Raw genomic sequence first — 18,207 nt, forward strand, 5'->3', positions numbered from 1 at the left:
TGGTGCAGCCACTATGGAAAACAGTATGGAGATTTCTCAAAAAATTAAAAATAGAAATACCATATGACCCAGCCATCCCACTACTGGGTATCTATCCAAAGAACTTGAAATCAGCAATTCCAAAAGTCCCGTGCACCCCTATATTCATTGCAGCATTATTTACAATAGCTAAGATGTGGAAGCAACCTAAGTGCCCATCAACTGATGATTAGATAAAGAAGATATGGTATATATATATACAATGGAATACTACTCAGCCATAAAAAAAGAATAAAATGATCCCATTCACAACAACATGGATGGACCTTGAGGGAATTATGTTAAATGAAATAAGCCAGATAGAGAAGGACAATCTCTGTATGATTCCACTCATATGAGAAATTTAAACATGTGGACAAAGAGAACAGATTCGTGGCTACCAGGGGAAAGGGAGCATGGGGGGTGGGCACAAAGGGTGAAGGGGTATACCTACAACACAACTGCAAACAATAATGTACAACTGAAATTTCACAAAATTGTAAACTATCATAAACTCAATAAAAAAAAATCAGTTGCATTTCCTTAATAACAAACTAACAGAAAGAGAACTCAAGAATACAATCCCATTTACAATCACAACAAAAAGAACAAAATATCTAGAAATAAACTTAACCAAGGAGGTAAAAGACCTATACAAAGAAAACTATAAGACACTATTGAAAGAAATCAATGATAACATAAAGAAATGGAAAGATATTCCATGCACATGGACTGGAAGAATAAAGATAGTTAAAATGTCCATACTGCCTAAAGCAATCTGCAGATTCAACGAAATCCCAGTCAGAATCCCAATGATGTTCTTCACGGAAATAGAACAAAGAATCCTAGAATTCATATGGGGCAACAAAAGACCCCAAATAGCTACAGCAATCTTGACCCAGCTACCCTACTACTGGATACTTATCCAAAGAACTTGAAATCAACAATTCAAAGAGACTTATGCACCTCTATGTTCATTGCAGCATTATTCACAATAGCCAAGAAGTGGAAGCAACACAAGTGCTCATCAACTCATGATTTGATAAAGAAGATGTGGTATAAATATATGCAATGGAATACTACATGGCTGTAAAAAAGACAAAACCACCCCATTCACATCAACCTGGATGGACCTTGATGGTATTATGTTAAGAGAAATAAGCCAGACAGAAAGACAAACACCACATGATTTCATGCATATGTGGAAGATAGTTAACACATGGACAAAGAGAACAGATTAGTGGTTACCAGAGGGGAAGAGGGTTGGAGGGTGAGCATAAGGGGTAAAGGGACACACTTATATGGTGACTGACAAATAATAATGTACAACTGAAATTTCACAATGTTATAAAGTATTATGATCTCAATAAAATTTAAAAAGAAAAGCAAATGGGTGTCTCAATAATCTGTTTTAGGATGGAGGGTGGAGAAGCTTCTTATGTGAGGCAATAATATAGAAATGAGAATTCTGGTCACTCAGAATTCAAATTAAATCTGACAAAGTTTTATTAAATAAAACTTATTTCACAAAAAAATGCAAAGTGTTTCACAAATTTTTAAGATTTATTGCTGTGGAGCATGTACTTGGGTATTTCAAAAACTCATGTGGACGCAATCCTGTGATTTCCCATGGGAAACCCACCTTCCTTTTACTAAAGTTGATTCTGTTAGATATGTTAACCTAAAACAATCTTTACATCTTGTTATAAATACCAGTGAGTTGCAGAGGCAATTATTTACTCTGTCCTCACATAATAATGGTCCTACTAGAAATTAAAATTACCTTGTATGCCAACTAACTAAAAAATATCACCTAGGAATTATCATCTCCTCCTCACTCTTGGGTTGTTACTATGCTAGAAATAAGTGCACACATTCCTTTGGAGACTAAGGCATCAGTTTGAAATAAAGTTTCACTTCAAAGATGCTGGTGTATACAATGACACTGACCCAAAAACAAGGGGGAAAAGGACCAGGGGTCTCCTTTCCTCCTGCATAGTTTGGACATTATTTCCCAATAGGCAGAAGAGACAGATGCCCTGATCTGCTCTCAGGCACCTTTGGAGCCATGGGCTCTGCCTGTCAAGAAATATCCAAGGGAGGAGCTGACCCCATTGCCTAGTGGTTCAGTTTGGTGCTCTCTGTTTTGGCAGCCCAGGTTCAGTTCCCAGGTGCAGATCTACACCACTCATCAGTGGCCATGCTGTGGCAGTGACCTACATACAAAGTAGAGGAAGAGTGGCACAGATGTTAGCTCAGGGCAAATATTCCTCAAGCAAAAAGAGGAAGATTGGCAACAGGTGTTAGCACATGGCCAATCTTCCTCAGAAGAAAAAAAACAAAGGAAATATCCAAGGTGTTGGGATGTGAACCTCTCTGTCATTCGTTCTATCATACAGCAAACAGCAATGGAAAATAGCCAAATAGCATGGAAGTGGACTTAAGGAGTTTTTCTCAAGTGCAAGAGAAATGCTTTCAGTTTTTTTTGCAATCAGTGGCAGCCAGAGTGGGCAGGGGGTGCACACATGCACACACACACACCCCCCCAAAGGACCAGGAATGAGTTATCTGATAGGTGAGGTGAGAGGGGAGAAAGAAACTGAGCACGCACAGTTCAGCCCCTTCTTTTACAGTTTCTAGAGGATCCTGTTCACAGAATACACATGTCTTTCTCTACAAAGTGCAAAGTAATAAACCTGATATTTTGATCTTCATTCACCTGACAGTAATGTCGTCTTTTTCAGTTGGTTGTGAATCCAGAATTTTAGGGGCAGAGGGGCAAAGGGCACTCCTCAAATCCTGACAGAAGACAATGGACCAAGATTCTGACTCACTAAGTAAGTGCAGACATAGCCTAAAATCCCAGTGTCTCCAAAGAATGGAGCCTGGAATCTGCTCACCTGCAGTTTGATGTCTTGCTCAAATATACTTATAAGGAGAATAAACATTACGTCAGAGAGAGGAGGAGATTACCAGCATCCACAATTTAGAGCTCTAGAATATTATGTGGGATTAAAAGTGAGCCGTAGCTTCTGTTTCCTCTACATTTGAGTAAGGAAATTTCCCAAGCCAGAGAAAGCCAGGTAGCTTCCTGGAGGTTGGAGACGGCATCAAAGTGTAGGTGTCAGTGGATAAGTTCTGAGGCTCCGAGGGGGAGGGGGCGTGGGAAGATGAGGAGAATCACGCAAATCAAGTCACAGTCCTCCTGTTTTTAATCAAGTAATACATTACCATCCTGGGTTCTCCAATAAGTTCCGCAAGATTGTCTGTGGCACAGAGCAGTTATAATAGCCCATGCCAATATACGATCTCCAGATCTGGTTTTTGCTGGCAATGGCACGCAGAGTTGCAAGGATTTCATTTTCACCTGATCGTAGGAAAGAGAGAAATGTTACAGAGAGAAAATGTCTCAAAACAGAGATCTGGTGATAGTTTAAAACCCTCATTTAAAACCTATGTAAAATTTGAATATTTATGAGGAGAACAGCTATATGGAAATATAAGAATCATCTCCCAGCAACACTACATACTGTAGTCAGAAATACGAAAAATCCCAAAACAGCACTCAATTACTCCTCAAGGTTGGTTCCTCATAATATTTTTTGGCTCTTCGTTTTTTGGCTTTGTAAGAATTGCCCAATTTTAACGCTTGCCTCATTCCAGGTTTCTTCTGTTCCCTTTACATTTCTGTTGTATTTACACCAAATAAAAATTCTGCTTTCACTTAGTAAAATATTGTTTTCCCTCTTAAACTGCCTAATATCAACAGTTGGTATATGTCTGAAATAATCCATGGCCTACATTTTTCTCTAAAACTGCTCTCCAAACTCAGACACTTTTTCCTTTGTGTCACTGAAAGGGCTACTTACACAAAGCCCGTCCCCCAACAATGGAAAATATCATCTCTAAGAAAAGACCCACATGCAGTTTTAACCAGCATTCCCATTAGGGCACTTAAGTAATTAAGGAGGAATTATAAAAGTTCTCGGATGCAGGTAGGACCGTATTTTGGTCATTCATGTAATAACCACAAAATAATAGTAGCATGTGCCATTTTGAGCATGTTGTCTTTGCCAGGAATTGTACCAAAAGCTTTTCATGCAGGTTAGGAAACTGAAACTTGAAGAGGATCACTCGCCTAAGGCTACACAGCTTTAAATTAAAGGGTTACAACCCAGTTTGTCTAACCAGATTCCACACTTTCCCACGAGGCCAGGTTCAGACTTGCTACAGTACAGCACTTCTACTGAAAGATACTTTCTGGATACAAATGGCCTTACACGGCTCCTTCTCTGCCCCTGTGCAAAAAGATAGATCAAGCTACTAACATTTAACTGAGATTTAACTTCTTAGGCAAATGTCTGGCTCCTTTAAGATCTTCTTAGGGACTCAGCCACTTAAATCTTGGAATTGATTGATTTTACTGTACTTTATCAGAGAAAAATCTAGGTACAGCAATCTCTAAGATGGCAAACTGGCTAGGAAGATGCTTCACGTTGTTTTAACCCTACTGAACTCGATGTGAATATTATTCTCATTAATCCTTCTTTGTCCTCAGTGAACCCATCCCACCCTCCCACTCCACATGCTTTCACAGGAAATAAGTTCATAAGAGATGTGTAATTTTGCCAGACTAGGTTAACGAAAGAGAGGACAGTTTTGTAAGTATCAGTTTCATAAATTAATTTAATCCAACTCCTTTATGACGGACAATCTTGCCTTCTTCCATTGAAAGCTTAGGAAATATATGCGAAAGTACAATAAACTACTATCTGAGGAGATATGCAAGTACAGTATTTTTAGGAACAGTGATGCAAGAAATCCAATCACTTCCCAAAGTCTTCTTAGGGGAGAGTGATTGAGAAGCCCAGTAGGAGAGGAGATTAATTAGCAGTGCCTGGCAGGCATACGATTCGGCAAGGCCAGTTTCAATTAGGATCCTGTGCGAGAGGGACAGGTCTCTGTTCCATATTATGCCCCGAGGACAAAAGGTCCAACTCTCAAATGAGAACAGTCTGTGAAGGGCTTTGTCTGTCAAATCAAGAGTTTAACCTTTGGGAGTCATGGAGTATAGAATAATAAGATGTTTTTCTACATTTTAGAAAGGTAATTTCATTGGTAGTGTGTATAGGTCAGAGGGAAGAGTCTGGAAACAGGGAGCCGTGGTAAGAAGCTAGCACGATAGTCCAGGAGGGAGTCGGGCAAGGGAGCGTTGTGGGTTGACCTGTGTCCTCTAAAAAGATATGTTGAAGTCCTAACCCCAAGTACCTGTGAATGTGACATTATTTGGAAATACGGTTTTCACTGATGGAATCAAGCTAAGATAAAGTCACACTGTATTAGAGTCAGCCCTAATTCAATGACAGGTGTCCTCATAAGGAAAAGGAAATTTGGACACAGAGACACACACAGAAGGAGAACACCATGTGATGACAGAAACACTATAGGATCAACAAACCTTGCTTCTCAAACTTGACTTTTTCCTGTTATGATTTCTTTTAGTGATTGAAAGTTTTATCATTTTTCCCCCTTAAAAAATTGGACTGTGGCAAGTAAGTTAATGGGAACTGCAGAAAGAAGAACCCCAGAGGTACAAGGAGATAGCTGTGGTGGACCCAGTACTACGCCTCCCCTGCTCCTAAGATCTTCCCTCTGGAGCTCTCTCAGCTAGAAACTTCTGTGTCTCAAGATTGATCATTTTTATGCTTCTAGGTCTCATCTGTCATTAATTATTTTGCTCATTTATGCTAATCAGCCTTTAAATTTTCTCAAGTATTCCATTCAAGTGTATAAGACATAGTGGCAGCTATGAGAGATGCTGGTATGTATCTGGAGACCCTGAACTGATGTGGAATGTGCCAGTGCGTCCCTGGTTGGTCTTGGGTGGTGTCTTCTCTTCCTTACTGTTGAAGGCATATGGGCAGGACAGGACCAGGGCCTGGGTGGCAGGAGGCTGCTGAAGGAAGAAGAAGGGAACTGGATTCTAGTCGAGGCTCTCTCACTGGCCTCTCTCCTGGACAGCCTTGCTAGGAGGTAAGAGAAAATGGGTTTTCTTGTGAAAGGAAAAATCAGATTCCCTCCACCATCCTAGCTGAGAGTTTAGGGTCTCCAGATGCATATCAGCATCCCTCACAGCTGTCACTATGTCTTACACACTATATACACACATTATCAATAAGACCCAGAAGCATAAAAACGGTCAAACTTGAGACACAGAAGTTTCTAATCCCCTAACAAATGTACTCTAGTTCCCATAGGGTCAAATTTCCCAAACAACTGTGGGCTCTACCCCAACCCAGCTTGGGGCTAGTACAAATATTCCCCGGTTGGTCCTCATCATAGCCTCATCTTTACAACCGATTTTACCTTCTATTGGGAACAAAGTGAGTTAATAGAAAAAGTAGTCCTCTGAAAACCAAGCTAATGGACACTCTTGAGCCACCAAGAGTAGGGAAGGTACTTGGACATGCTTCTGAAAGTGAGAATGCTGTGAGAAGCCTTTCCGACTCGCTCATCCATTGCTCATCAGGACCAAAATTCCCAGCTAGAAGCCAAGACAGTCTGTGACTTGAAGAACAGAGAGTTAAGATGCTTCTTTCTGTGATAAAATCAAGACTTCAGGCTTTACCAGTCACACATAATAAAAAACATTTCCCAAACACACAGCTTAGTGAGTGTCTGAATTGTTCCAAATGTTTGTTCACTGGTCACCATTTCTCATACACACTAATGAAATCTCACTTTGACCCAATTGGCTTAAGAGCCAACCCAGTGTCTTTTAGGAGTCCAGAGTTTGAGTTACTATGTTAAATGATGCCAAGATCCAATGGACGTGAAGAAAAGGGATAATTCCACAATCAGAGCTCTACCTGGAGAACCTACCTGAAATGGACCACGGCAGAATCAGTCTCTAAGAGCAAGTTTTGGGGCACGACTGGTCTAAATAAAAACCCAAATCCTAACAATGCAATGCCTACCACTGCGCTTCACAGTAGATTTAGATTCCTTTCTCTTTTGGAAAAGAATTGCTTTCTAGAGAAAACAGTGTGGGATCCTTAATTCCAAAGTGGCAGTCTTTTTTCCCCACCTAGTAAGATCATAGCCCAAGGAAAAATGTGTGGAAAAAGGAGAGAGAGGAAAAATATCAAATTTTCCCCAGGGCAAACCCCCCAGCAGTGCACATTCCTCACTTTTCCTGCCAACCCAACAAAAACAGCTATCTCCTGTAAATAGGACCAATTCCAGTAACTATCTTCCTGAATGTAACTAACCAGGGGGGGAGTGAAGCAGAATGAGAAAGGGACTGTCCATTAAAACACACTCGGAGACAACTTGTCATTCTCCAGATGCTTGCCTACACCCTCGCAGGGCAGACAGATGCTGTGCATTACTGGGCACTCTCAGCCATGAGAGCCTTCGAGCAATCTTTCAGGAATCTAAGCAGTAAGTTCTTTTCTTGCAGAATAAATGCCTCCTTCTGACCTTGTTTATTCCTCTGCCTCAGAGAATTGCATAATGCCCTGGTCCTAATGTACCAAGAACAGAGGTCAGTGGCCTCGGCACCACTCCCTAAGAATCTACAGGTGGTTCTCACACTGTTCCGGCTTCTCAGGATTCAGAATGAATGCCTCCTCCTTAAGTATTTCCACATAAGAGCCTTTCCAGTAGCAACTCCCTTGTCACTTGTCCCTAAAATATCAAGGGGAAATCTGTACCAACCACTACACCACACAAATACTTTCTAACAGGAATTAGCTGATTTAGCTGTTAAACACTCGATGCACTGCTAGAACTAGGTTTTAATTGACAAGAACTGGAAAAATGTCATCAGGATAGACAAAGCAGGCTGTACGGGTCAAGATACCTGCTACACCTAAACACACGCACATATGACACACACAGGGAGTTCCCTACCCTTAAGGCATTACTCCAAACACACAACCGTGCAATTTTTTTTCCCTCAATTACAGTAGTCCCTCCTTATCCACAGTTTTGCTTTCTGAGGTTTCAGTTATCCTGGTCAACTGTGGTTTGAAAATATTAAATGGAAACTTCCAGAAATACATAATTTATAAGTTTTAAATTGCGCACCATTGAGTAGTGTGATGAAATCTCTCACCAGCCATCTCCATCGCACCTGGCATGTGAATCATCCCTTTGTCCAGTGTGGATATGCTACATCCACTACCTGCCCGTTAGTCACTTGGTAGTCGTCTGGGTTATCAGAATGACTGCCAAGGTATTGCAGTGCTTGTGTCCAAGGAACCCTTATTTTATTTTATTTGGTAATGGCCCCAAAGAGCAAGAGTAGTGATGCCGGCAATTCGGACATGCCAAAGAGAAGCTGTAAAGTGCTTCCTCTAAGTGAAAGGTGAAAGTTCTCAACTTAATAAGAAAAGAAAACAATGTATGCTGAGGTCGCTAAGATCTACAATAACTTTTGTTACAGCATATTGTTATAATTGCTCTATTTTATTATTAGTTATTGTTGTAATTTCTTACAGTGCCTAATCTATAAAATAACTTTATCATAGGTATGTATGTATAGGAAAATATGTAGTATACATAGGATTCAGCAGCATCCATGGTTTCAGGCATCCTCTGGGGGTCTTGGAACACATCCCCCTCTGATAAGAAGGGTGCACTGTGGAAAATTGTTTCCATGCTTTGTTTCTACCTTTTTGACAATCTAAAAATATTATACATAAGTTTCCAAAGACAGTATATATTATTCTGCCATTTATATTTAAAAAAAGGATAAATATATAAGCATATGCTGTATATTAACAGAATATCTCTGGGATAATTCTCAAGAAATTGTTAAGTGGGAAGGAGTCTTGCTTTTCCATGTATATCTTTTTGCGCTTTATTTATTTATTTATTTATTTATTTTGAGGAAGATTAGCCCTGAGCTAATATCTGCCGCCAATCCTCCTCTTTTTGCTGAGGAAGACTGTCCCTGAGCTAACATCCGTGCCCATCTTCCTCTACTTTATATGTGGGACGCCTGCCACAGCATGGCTTGACAAGCGGTGCCATGTCCACACCCGGGATCCGAACCGGTGAAACCTGGGCTGCCAAAGTGGAATGTGCGAACTTAACCGCTGCACCGCCGGGCCAGTCCCTTTTTATGCTTTTGAATTTTGGACAATGTGCCTATGTTATTTATTTAAAAATTAAAAATTAGGGGCTGGCCCCGTGGCCAAGTGGTTAAGTTCACGTGCTCTGCTTTGGTGGCCCAGGGTTTCTCCGGTTCGAATCCTGGGCATGGACATGGCACGGCTCATCAAGCCATGCTGAGGCGGCATCCCACATGCCACAAGTGGAAGGACCCACAACTAAAACTACACAACTATGTACCAGGGGGCTCTGGGGAGAAAAAGGAAAAATAAAATCTTAAAAAAAAAGTTAAATTAAATTAAAATGTTACGCCCAGAACAAAATCCTCCTTGTGAAATGCATGGGCACAGACACCTGTCAGTCTTCACAGTGCCCGGCCATCCACAGAGCATTTTCCGGCAGCCCAGCAGGGCCCAGCACAGAGCAGCCACTCAAGCAGCGTCACAGTCTCCCTCCCACACCCCCACCTTCATGCAGTTGGCACAATACTTGGAAGAGGTCTCCAAGGAAATCATCAGGACTGAAAACCAACACACTCATATTTGAATTTCCCAGAAAGGCCTTTTTCTGCCAGAGGCTGAAGGGGAAAGCTGGGGCCAGAATGTGAGGACAGAGACTGCCTTGGCATATTTTTCTTGCCAACAGGCAGACCCTTGGCTTCAAAGCTGCTCAGGAAACCATGAGTGGGGTTGAGGGAGTCAGTCAAGATAAACAGACCATGAGTGACACACACGTCAGGATTTGATTTTCTGAGCGGAAGCCAGAATTTGCTGACCAAGTCCATCCTGATGTGTACCCTTTCCACAACATCACCTAACCATTGGCAGCACCCCCTCTCTCTCCCCATAACAGCCTGACTTAAACCCACTTTCCCAGCCCATAAACCCCACTCCCTACTCATATTTGTCAAGTTTCCTCCCTTGGCCAAGGAGACTTTCACAACCAAAGTCAACTGAATCACAGAATTTGTTCATTCCAGGAAGGCAAACCAATCCATAAGCCCTGCATAATGTGGAATAATGAAAGTCTTTGAATTGAAAACCCTTCCAGACCGGCAGAGGGGGACCCACCCCATGTGACAGGATGCGGTCAGGACAGCACTACACAGGCCTCACCTGCAGCTCTGACCCTCCTCGCCCTAATCTTGCCAGGCTCTTACTCAGCCAATTAATACCTCCCTTCGCCCAGTCCCTTATGACCCTCAGGGGTTAGAGGCCTCTGCTGGGCACCTCCAGTAGAAAGGAGCCGAGACATGTCCAATCTGTGTTTCTGGTGGCTCCTTGGTCCCTCGTCTCCACAGGAGTGAGCAATCCCTACAGCTCTTCCTCTCACTCCAAAGATACACAGGTTCAAGATCTTATACCAGCTGTAGGGAAACCAGAACAGCATCCCACAGTGGGGAAGTGGAGAAGTGGGGATGAGGGGTGCCATGTCTGTTATTTACTCCACGGACTTGAGTCACACTACTTTCTGTGGGAGGCTTCTCCATCACCTCTCTTCACTCAATCTATGAACATTTTTAAAAGAAATGTACAGAGAAACACTGCAAACACCAGTTGATCTATGTAATCAGGCCAAGTGGTCAGTTTGAAAGGAGAATCAGGGTAGCAGCCCTAGAGTATTTGTTTTTCGTCTTTGCTGCCCTGTGGGTACATTGTTACAGCCAGGAGAGCAAGAAGAAGGAGGGAAGGGTATGGTCTAAGAATCCAACACAAACAATTAAACATGTTTGCAAGAAAGAGAGAATTTTTTATAGATGAAAGGAATAGGCATATGGAGAAATTTATAATCCAACCCAGAATCTCACCAACTCAACTATAATCTCTTTGTGGGCAGGGGCATAGTGGATTGCTGGTACACAGCAAGTGCTCAGAAAAACAGGTGAATTGAGGTGCTGCAATGAAAATTTACCTAAACTCCCACATACAGCTAGCTCAGTATTCACAATAATCACCCATCACAGAATCCGTGATGACAAATCAATGTACAAATTGTTCTCACACTTAGTTCAACTGCATCCCTGAAAGCCTGGGCTTCGGAGAAACATTTGTAAATGAAAACCTGCAGCTATTAAGCAAGTTCTGTGAAATAACGCAGTGCAATAATTAATGAATACAATAATTTCAGTTTCAGAAATTTTGTTTCCTCATTGTTTAATCAGTGTGTTGATGATACAGGCATTGAGAACCCTTACTAAAATTCTCAATTTGCATTTTTGTAAAAATATCTTAAGTTTAATGAGTAAAACAAACCTGAGCAGTCAAAACGAGATCAACGTTATTCATGGAGTCTAATTAAGGTGAGGCACAGTGCCATTTGGTGGGGTGGAAAGAGGACATAAGGAACAGAAATCAGAACACAGACCCGCTTGCAAGCAGCTCACAACCTTATTGTCTGGCACCCACCCCAAAGCTCCTGAATTGACTCAGAGTTAAGCAGCTCAGGGCCCCACTCCCAGACTCAAGAAGTGGTCACTAAGTTTCTATCCTACCATGGACTGGACTGCCTCACCTCTCTCCTACCTCAGTCGGCCTGTGCTGACCAGTGGACCTTGAAATCCTTGGCTGCTTGACTTTGCCAATCCTTAACCTCAGCTAAACTCAGTCACCACATTTCTCCTTTCTGCTCCCAGGTCACTAAATGATGCTGGGGTGAAGAGACCCTAACAGACCTTACAAATTCAAGCCAGTCCATCTCAGCGGGCCCTTGATGCAGCTTGACCTAGGTTCTTCACTACCCAGAGGCTCACATTAGCTCTTCTAGCGCTTTTCTGCTGTTCTGTAATGCTCAGTCTCACCCTTCCTGTCTCTCACTCAGACCATCAGACAGACAGCCCCGCAACTCCCCCCACCTCAGTGTCCTTATGTCTTTATGTGGATTTTTTTTCCCTCTTATGCCTAAGAAATGTCCAAAATATGGGACTGGAGTCCACAACCCCTGCCTTAAAATTTACCTTCTAGCCTCTTGGATTACTTCATCTCAGCCTGCTCTGCCTCCTTCCTCTTACATGTTCTATTTCCCACGTCCTGCTTCCACTTTCTTCCCCATACCCAATCTCTAGGAAATCTCACTCGTTCCCATGAATTCATTCAGAAGACTCACTAATTCTGCAACTCCATCTCTTATCTCTCTTCAGCTCTAGAATCACATTTCCAACTATTGCTTCAACTTTTCCAAATGCATGTCCCATGAGGACTTCAAACTCAATTCTGCTCAAACAAGACATATGATCTCTCCTTCCTCCAGGACCCTCCCCTTCTCCCTGTTCCTTCTCTGTCAATGACATCACCATCACCCCAAGACATTCAGCCTAGAAACTGACTGACAGCTCCACCTGCTGCCTCTCCGGATCAACCACCATGTTTGTACTGAAACCATACTTCCCATGGGTTGCTCCTAGCCAATAACTAAGCCCAGGAGAACTAATGCAGACCCCTTTTTGCAAGACGTGGGACTCCTCCCACGGATGACTTTGGCTCGAGGACTCCCACTCAAACTAACCAAACCTTTCTGAGGTCGGCGCTGTAGTCTAAGACTCTTCCTTCCCAATCACCCTTCCACCTCTCTCCCGTTCCACCAGGGTCAAACCCGTATCACAGCCTAAAGGCTCCTCTGCCTTCTGCTTCCACTCCCATTAAATTTCCTGCATGACTAAAAATGTCTTGTTGTCTGATTCCTGGTGGACCTGAACTAATGCACATTTAACATCTCACCTCTAAACTCTCCAGCAACCTCCCAGCTGGTCTCCTTGCCTCTGATCTGACCTCAGAGGCACTCTGCAAAACACAAGTTGAATCACATCATTTCCCTCTGTAATAACTGTGAATGTCTCAACAATGATATAGAGGAAAACAAATCCCTTGTCATGGCTCTGAGCCCTCCATACCTTGCTTTCCACGCCTCTCTGCAGCCTTATGTTCTACTAGCTATCCTTCAAGTAACTATGTATCTCCACATTTCCACGCCTCTGCTCATGCCATAACTTCAGCCAAAGTATTCATCTTATTTGCAGATCTGTAAAGTTATTCAATATCTATCCCCATATCAGTTGTAACCTACAGTCAGGGGTCATATCTTCATCATCTTATACCTCCTGACTCTTGTGCTAACCGTGCCTAAAACAGTATCTGATCTTCCATAGGAGCCTCTTAATAAATGAGGAATGGAAGCAGATGGAGGACGCTGAAGAAACAGATTTGGTGATAGTAGCTTGTAACTCAATGGTGACAAATGTGAGTAGGCTGCAGCATTTAGTATATTAATGACTCCATGTACCTTAATAGCTCTCCAGAGTAAGACTATATTTATAATACAGTTTAATTTATTTCATTTTGATAGCACTGAATATTTTTAAAAAGTTAAATAAATTCACTATAATTTAAGATATGTATGTTATCTTAGAAAGCATATGCTAATTTGGATGAATGTGGTAGTTTTAAAAATATGTCTGTAGAGGACTTTTAGGGCAATGAAACTATTCTGTATGATACTGTAATGGTGGATACATGTCAGTATACATTTGTCCAGACCTACAGAATGTACACTAGGAGTGAATAAACTACAGACTTGAGTGATACTGATACGTCAGTGTAGGTTGTGGGGTATTAATGTAGCAGTGGGGTATGTTGATAATGGGGAGGCTATGCATGAGTGGGGGCGGGGAGTATATGGGAACTCTGTACTTTCTGCTCAATTTCGCTGTGAACCTAAAACTGCTCTAAAAAAATAAACTCTACTAAAAATATGTCTGCTAACTTGTTTACACTCCTCCCTTCAAAAGGTGGAAACTAATTCCCCATCCCCTGAATTCAGGCCAGATTTAGTGACTCATTCTAATGAACAGAATATAGTGCACGTGATGCTATAGGACTTCCAAAAGCTAGGGCATAAAAAGAATAGCTTCCGCCTGGCTGTCTTTCTCCCTTGAATCACTAGCTCTGGGGGACTCCAGCTGCATATTGAGAGGACACTCAAGCAGCCTGTAGAGAGATCTATGTGAGGGGGCACTAAGGCCACCCACTAACAGCCAGCACCAACTGGCCAGCAATGTGAGTGAGCCACCTGGGAAGTGGCTCCTCCAGCCCCAGTTGAGCATCCACCAATGTGTGAGTGCAACCTAATTAGAAACTCTGAGCCAGAACCACCCAGCTTAGCCGCTCTTGGATTCCTGACCCACAGAAACCGTGGGGATATAAATGTTCATTGTTGTTTTAAGCAACTGGGTTTTGCAGCAATTCTTATTTAGCAAGAGATAACTTATACAATGGCTTTTCAAAAAAAAGAGTCACTTAAATATTGTTAAAGAAGTAATTTCATTTATATAAAATATCTTTGATGAAGCTGTCTGAATTCCATGATCCTTTAAAAAGATGAAGAGGAAAAAAGTTCGTTTATATTTTATGTTCTTTGTCCCAATCACTGACTTATTTGGCCCCTCATCACCACATGTCAGCATATTTGTATCCTTTGTATGTCAAAAAATAATAAAGTCCCAAACATTTTAATGCTAAAAATGATACTTTATAGGGACTGAGATTTCTAGCTTGGTTTTCTAATTATAAAAGGAAGGGGAAAAAACTGGTTATAATTTATTTTAGGATTCATCTCTCTTAAAATAAATATTTCACCTCTCAACTTCTATCAAGACATACTTCCACATATTTATCTGAAAATCCCTGTGGTATAACAAGAAATATATTTGCTTGGCATATTTGGAATTTTCTAAATAATAGGAGTGTCTTTTGTTCATAAAAGCTCTTTTGATCACATCTGAGTTTATGCTAATGAAGTGACTTAGGATGGGGTCCCTACATAGCCCTAGGATGGGGTGGTTACCAGAAAGACCAAGTGATTAGAGGGCTGGAACTTTTAGCCCAACCCACAGACCTCTGGGAAGGGGCAGGTGGTGGGGGGCACTGCATATTAAACTCTATTAAAACTCTTGAACAACAGATTTCATGAGCTTCTAGGATGGCTACTGCATCCACATGCTGGGAGGGTGGCCCACCCCAGTTCCATAGGGACAGGGGACAGAAGCTCCTGTGCTTGGGACCCTTCTAGACCTCCCCCTGTGTACCTCTTCATCTGGTGGTTCACTTGGATCTTTTATAATAAACTGGGAAACATAAAGAAATGTTTCTCTGAGTTCTGTGAGCCACTCTACCAAATTAACCGAACCCAAGAAGAAGACAGTGGGAACTTCCAATTTATAGCTTGTTTGTGAGACAAGACAGACGACAAGCTGGACTTGTGATTGGCACGGGCGGGGGAGGGCAGGTTTGGAGGACTGAGCCCTTAACCTGTGGGATCTGATGCTATCTCCACGTGGATAGTATCAGAATTGAGTTAAATTTGTAGGACACCCAGTCAGTGTCCGCTAAGAACTGGAAAATTGCTTGGTAGTGTTGGAAAATACTCCAGAATCCCCAAATGATTAACAGTATAATTATTCTGATAAGATTCTATCAAGGATGAGATGGCAACAATACTCAAATACTTCTCTAATTATGTTTTGCACGTGGCGTTTTGCCATTTTCTTTTTCTCAGTGAAGGTACTGCCTTTATTTCTTTGAGTTTTTTCCTTCTTATATAACATATTTACATACACACATACAAAAAACACACCCCAGTCAACGTAAAGGTATTGTGTTCTCTTCTAAGAGGAGAAGATATATTTCAACTCCTTACTCTGTTTCAGAAATCTGTTTTTCCATCCAATTTCACTTCATTTCTGAACACTCACAGGATTTAATCCATAGTTCTCATAGCACCTGGGACTTTTTAACTTTCTGACAATTTATATTAAGAAGGTAAGATGTAAGCTCCTTGACCTAGTGATTATGTTTATTCATATATTTATCCTCATAGTGCCTTGCACACAGTAGACGGTCAATAAACATTTAACAATTTAGGCAGTAGTTTGACTATCCAAGGTATCAGTCAGATAAGCAGTATCTGCCTAACAAGCATTAGTGACAAAAATATAAGGACAAGACAGACTCTTTTGTGAGAGACTAAATATACAATGAACAATAGTCGGACCATACATGACCAGAGAACTTTCACTCATAACCTGCAGCAACCTGCTCAGGAAACCAACCCCTTAACTACAGGACACCACCCCAGAAGCCAGTCTGCTGTGAGTTAGGCTTGCAGAAAGCCAAACTGCTATCTCCAGTGACAATCCAGGAAACTGCTCAGTAACAATCAGGCCAAAATAGCCAGGACTTGACTAATAAATGACAACTTCCCTAATTTTCTCCCTGACTCCAACTGAAGATAAATCACACAAAGCCAAATATGCACCCCTAATCAATCACATAGAATGCCTGCTTGTAGTTGCCCACCCACAGCTTCTCCAGCAAGGGCACACCTGAAGCCTACCCTTCATTCCACTATCAGACTTTCCGGCTCCTCCGCCAAAACAAAAGGCTGACTCCCCTGCTTTAACAAGTTCAGAATAAATAGCCTTTGCTTCTCTCATTTGCTTGGTCTTCACTTATTTCCACAGTTGTATAATGAAAATCCACTGGAATCATCCTAGTTAAAGATGAAATAACAATTCATATAAGCTGGGAACTAAAGGAACCAGGAATGGGCAAGAGAGAACCTTGTTAGACCGAGAAATCTAAAGGCAGGACCTGACGACGGACATCATATGACTGAAACACACAACTGATGTCCACAGCCTGGGGTACAGCTGCCCTGGCTAGCTGTCCTTGGGGCCAGTTCATGAGAGTACACAACCTCACTTGGGTGACAGAGCCACCACCTGCAGCTGTGTTACACAACACCTCCCTCTGCTCCCCACCCTCCATTAACCACTTATTAAACATCATTCCAAACGATGTGGCTTAGAACATTGAGTTCTCACAAGTCCATCAAAAGTCGCATTCTGACAGCTCAGCTGCTCGGTTCCAGTTGAATGATTTGAACATTAGGGGGTTTTGTTTCTCCTCTCTCTTCCTAAGCATGCTCACATTAAGCAATGTGCAATTTCGTGTAAACTTGAAACCCTGCAGCTTCTGTGAAGTTACGGGCTAGTTCTGTCTGGTTAGCTTGAGATGATTTCACTGAAAATACTACACAGCAAGGCATACCCTAGCTAAAAGTGATTGGCTTCGGTCATAAACAAAGTGCTTTTAAAGTTTGTATTAATTACAAAATAAATAGTTATTGTAGAAAATCTAGAAAAAGCAAAGTAATAAAAATCCAAATGGCACCATCCAGATAAAGGAATGTTCCCGCTGACATATATCCTTCTAGTCTTTTTTCCTTTGTGTGTGTGTGGGTGTCCAAGGGGGGTTCACCTGAACAGGATGAAACTGATAGGGTTTTTTTTCCCTTAAACATTGGCACCTGAGCTAACAACTGTTGCCAATCTTTTTTTTTTTTTCCTGCTTTATCTCTCCAAATCCCCCCTGGTACATAGTTGTATATCTTAGTTGCAGGTCCTTCTAGTTGTGGCATGTGGGACACCACCTCAACGTAGCCTGACTAGCAGTGCCATGTCCATGCCCAGTATCCAAACCAGCGAAAACCTGGGCCACCGCAGCAGAGCGCGAGAACTTAACCACTCGGCCATGGGTCCTGCCCCACTGATAGGGTTTTGAACTGAGTAGCTTTGTTTGTTTCTCTGAAGTATAACTCACTGAGAAGCCAACTGATAATCAAGGTATTCTTTCAAGGCACTTCCTGAAGCGTCCAACGGTGGGGAGCATCCTGCGTGACAGGTGAACCATCTGTACTTCCCTGATTCTATCAGGTCACTCTGTCCTATACATGCTGGTCCCTCAGCCTGGAGGAGCCTCTCCCAGCCTTGATCAGCAGATCATCACTACTCATCCTAAAATACCTAGCCCTAGTCCTGCACCTCTGTCACTCCTTCCCTCACCCTCGCAGTGGGCCTGAGTGATCCCATACCTGCACTCTCAGCATGTCACTGCATTTCCACTAGGACAGTTGGCAAATGGCATAGAGATTCCAGTGTGATGGGACTTATTCACATCTGTACACTGGATACTTCAGAAGAGTCAGGACAGGAGTTTTCTACTTTGTACACCCACCCCC

General features: G+C 42.1%; 1 protein-coding gene across 2 annotated transcripts in view; it reads right to left on the minus strand.

The window, feature by feature from the left end:
• Window positions 1-18,207, minus strand: part of GLDC (glycine decarboxylase) — a 121,001-nt gene that overhangs the window by 67,855 nt on the left and 34,939 nt on the right. For both annotated transcript variants that reach the window (XM_070496069.1, XM_014851125.3), the window contains exon 3: window positions 3,250-3,385. In XM_070496069.1, coding sequence (XP_070352170.1) covers window positions 3,250-3,385 — 136 coding nt within the window. The remainder of the gene's footprint in view (window positions 1-3,249; window positions 3,386-18,207) is intronic.

This window comes from Equus asinus, chromosome 23, assembly GCF_041296235.1.
Source record: "Equus asinus isolate D_3611 breed Donkey chromosome 23, EquAss-T2T_v2, whole genome shotgun sequence".
Lineage (NCBI taxonomy): Eukaryota > Metazoa > Chordata > Mammalia > Perissodactyla > Equidae > Equus > Equus asinus.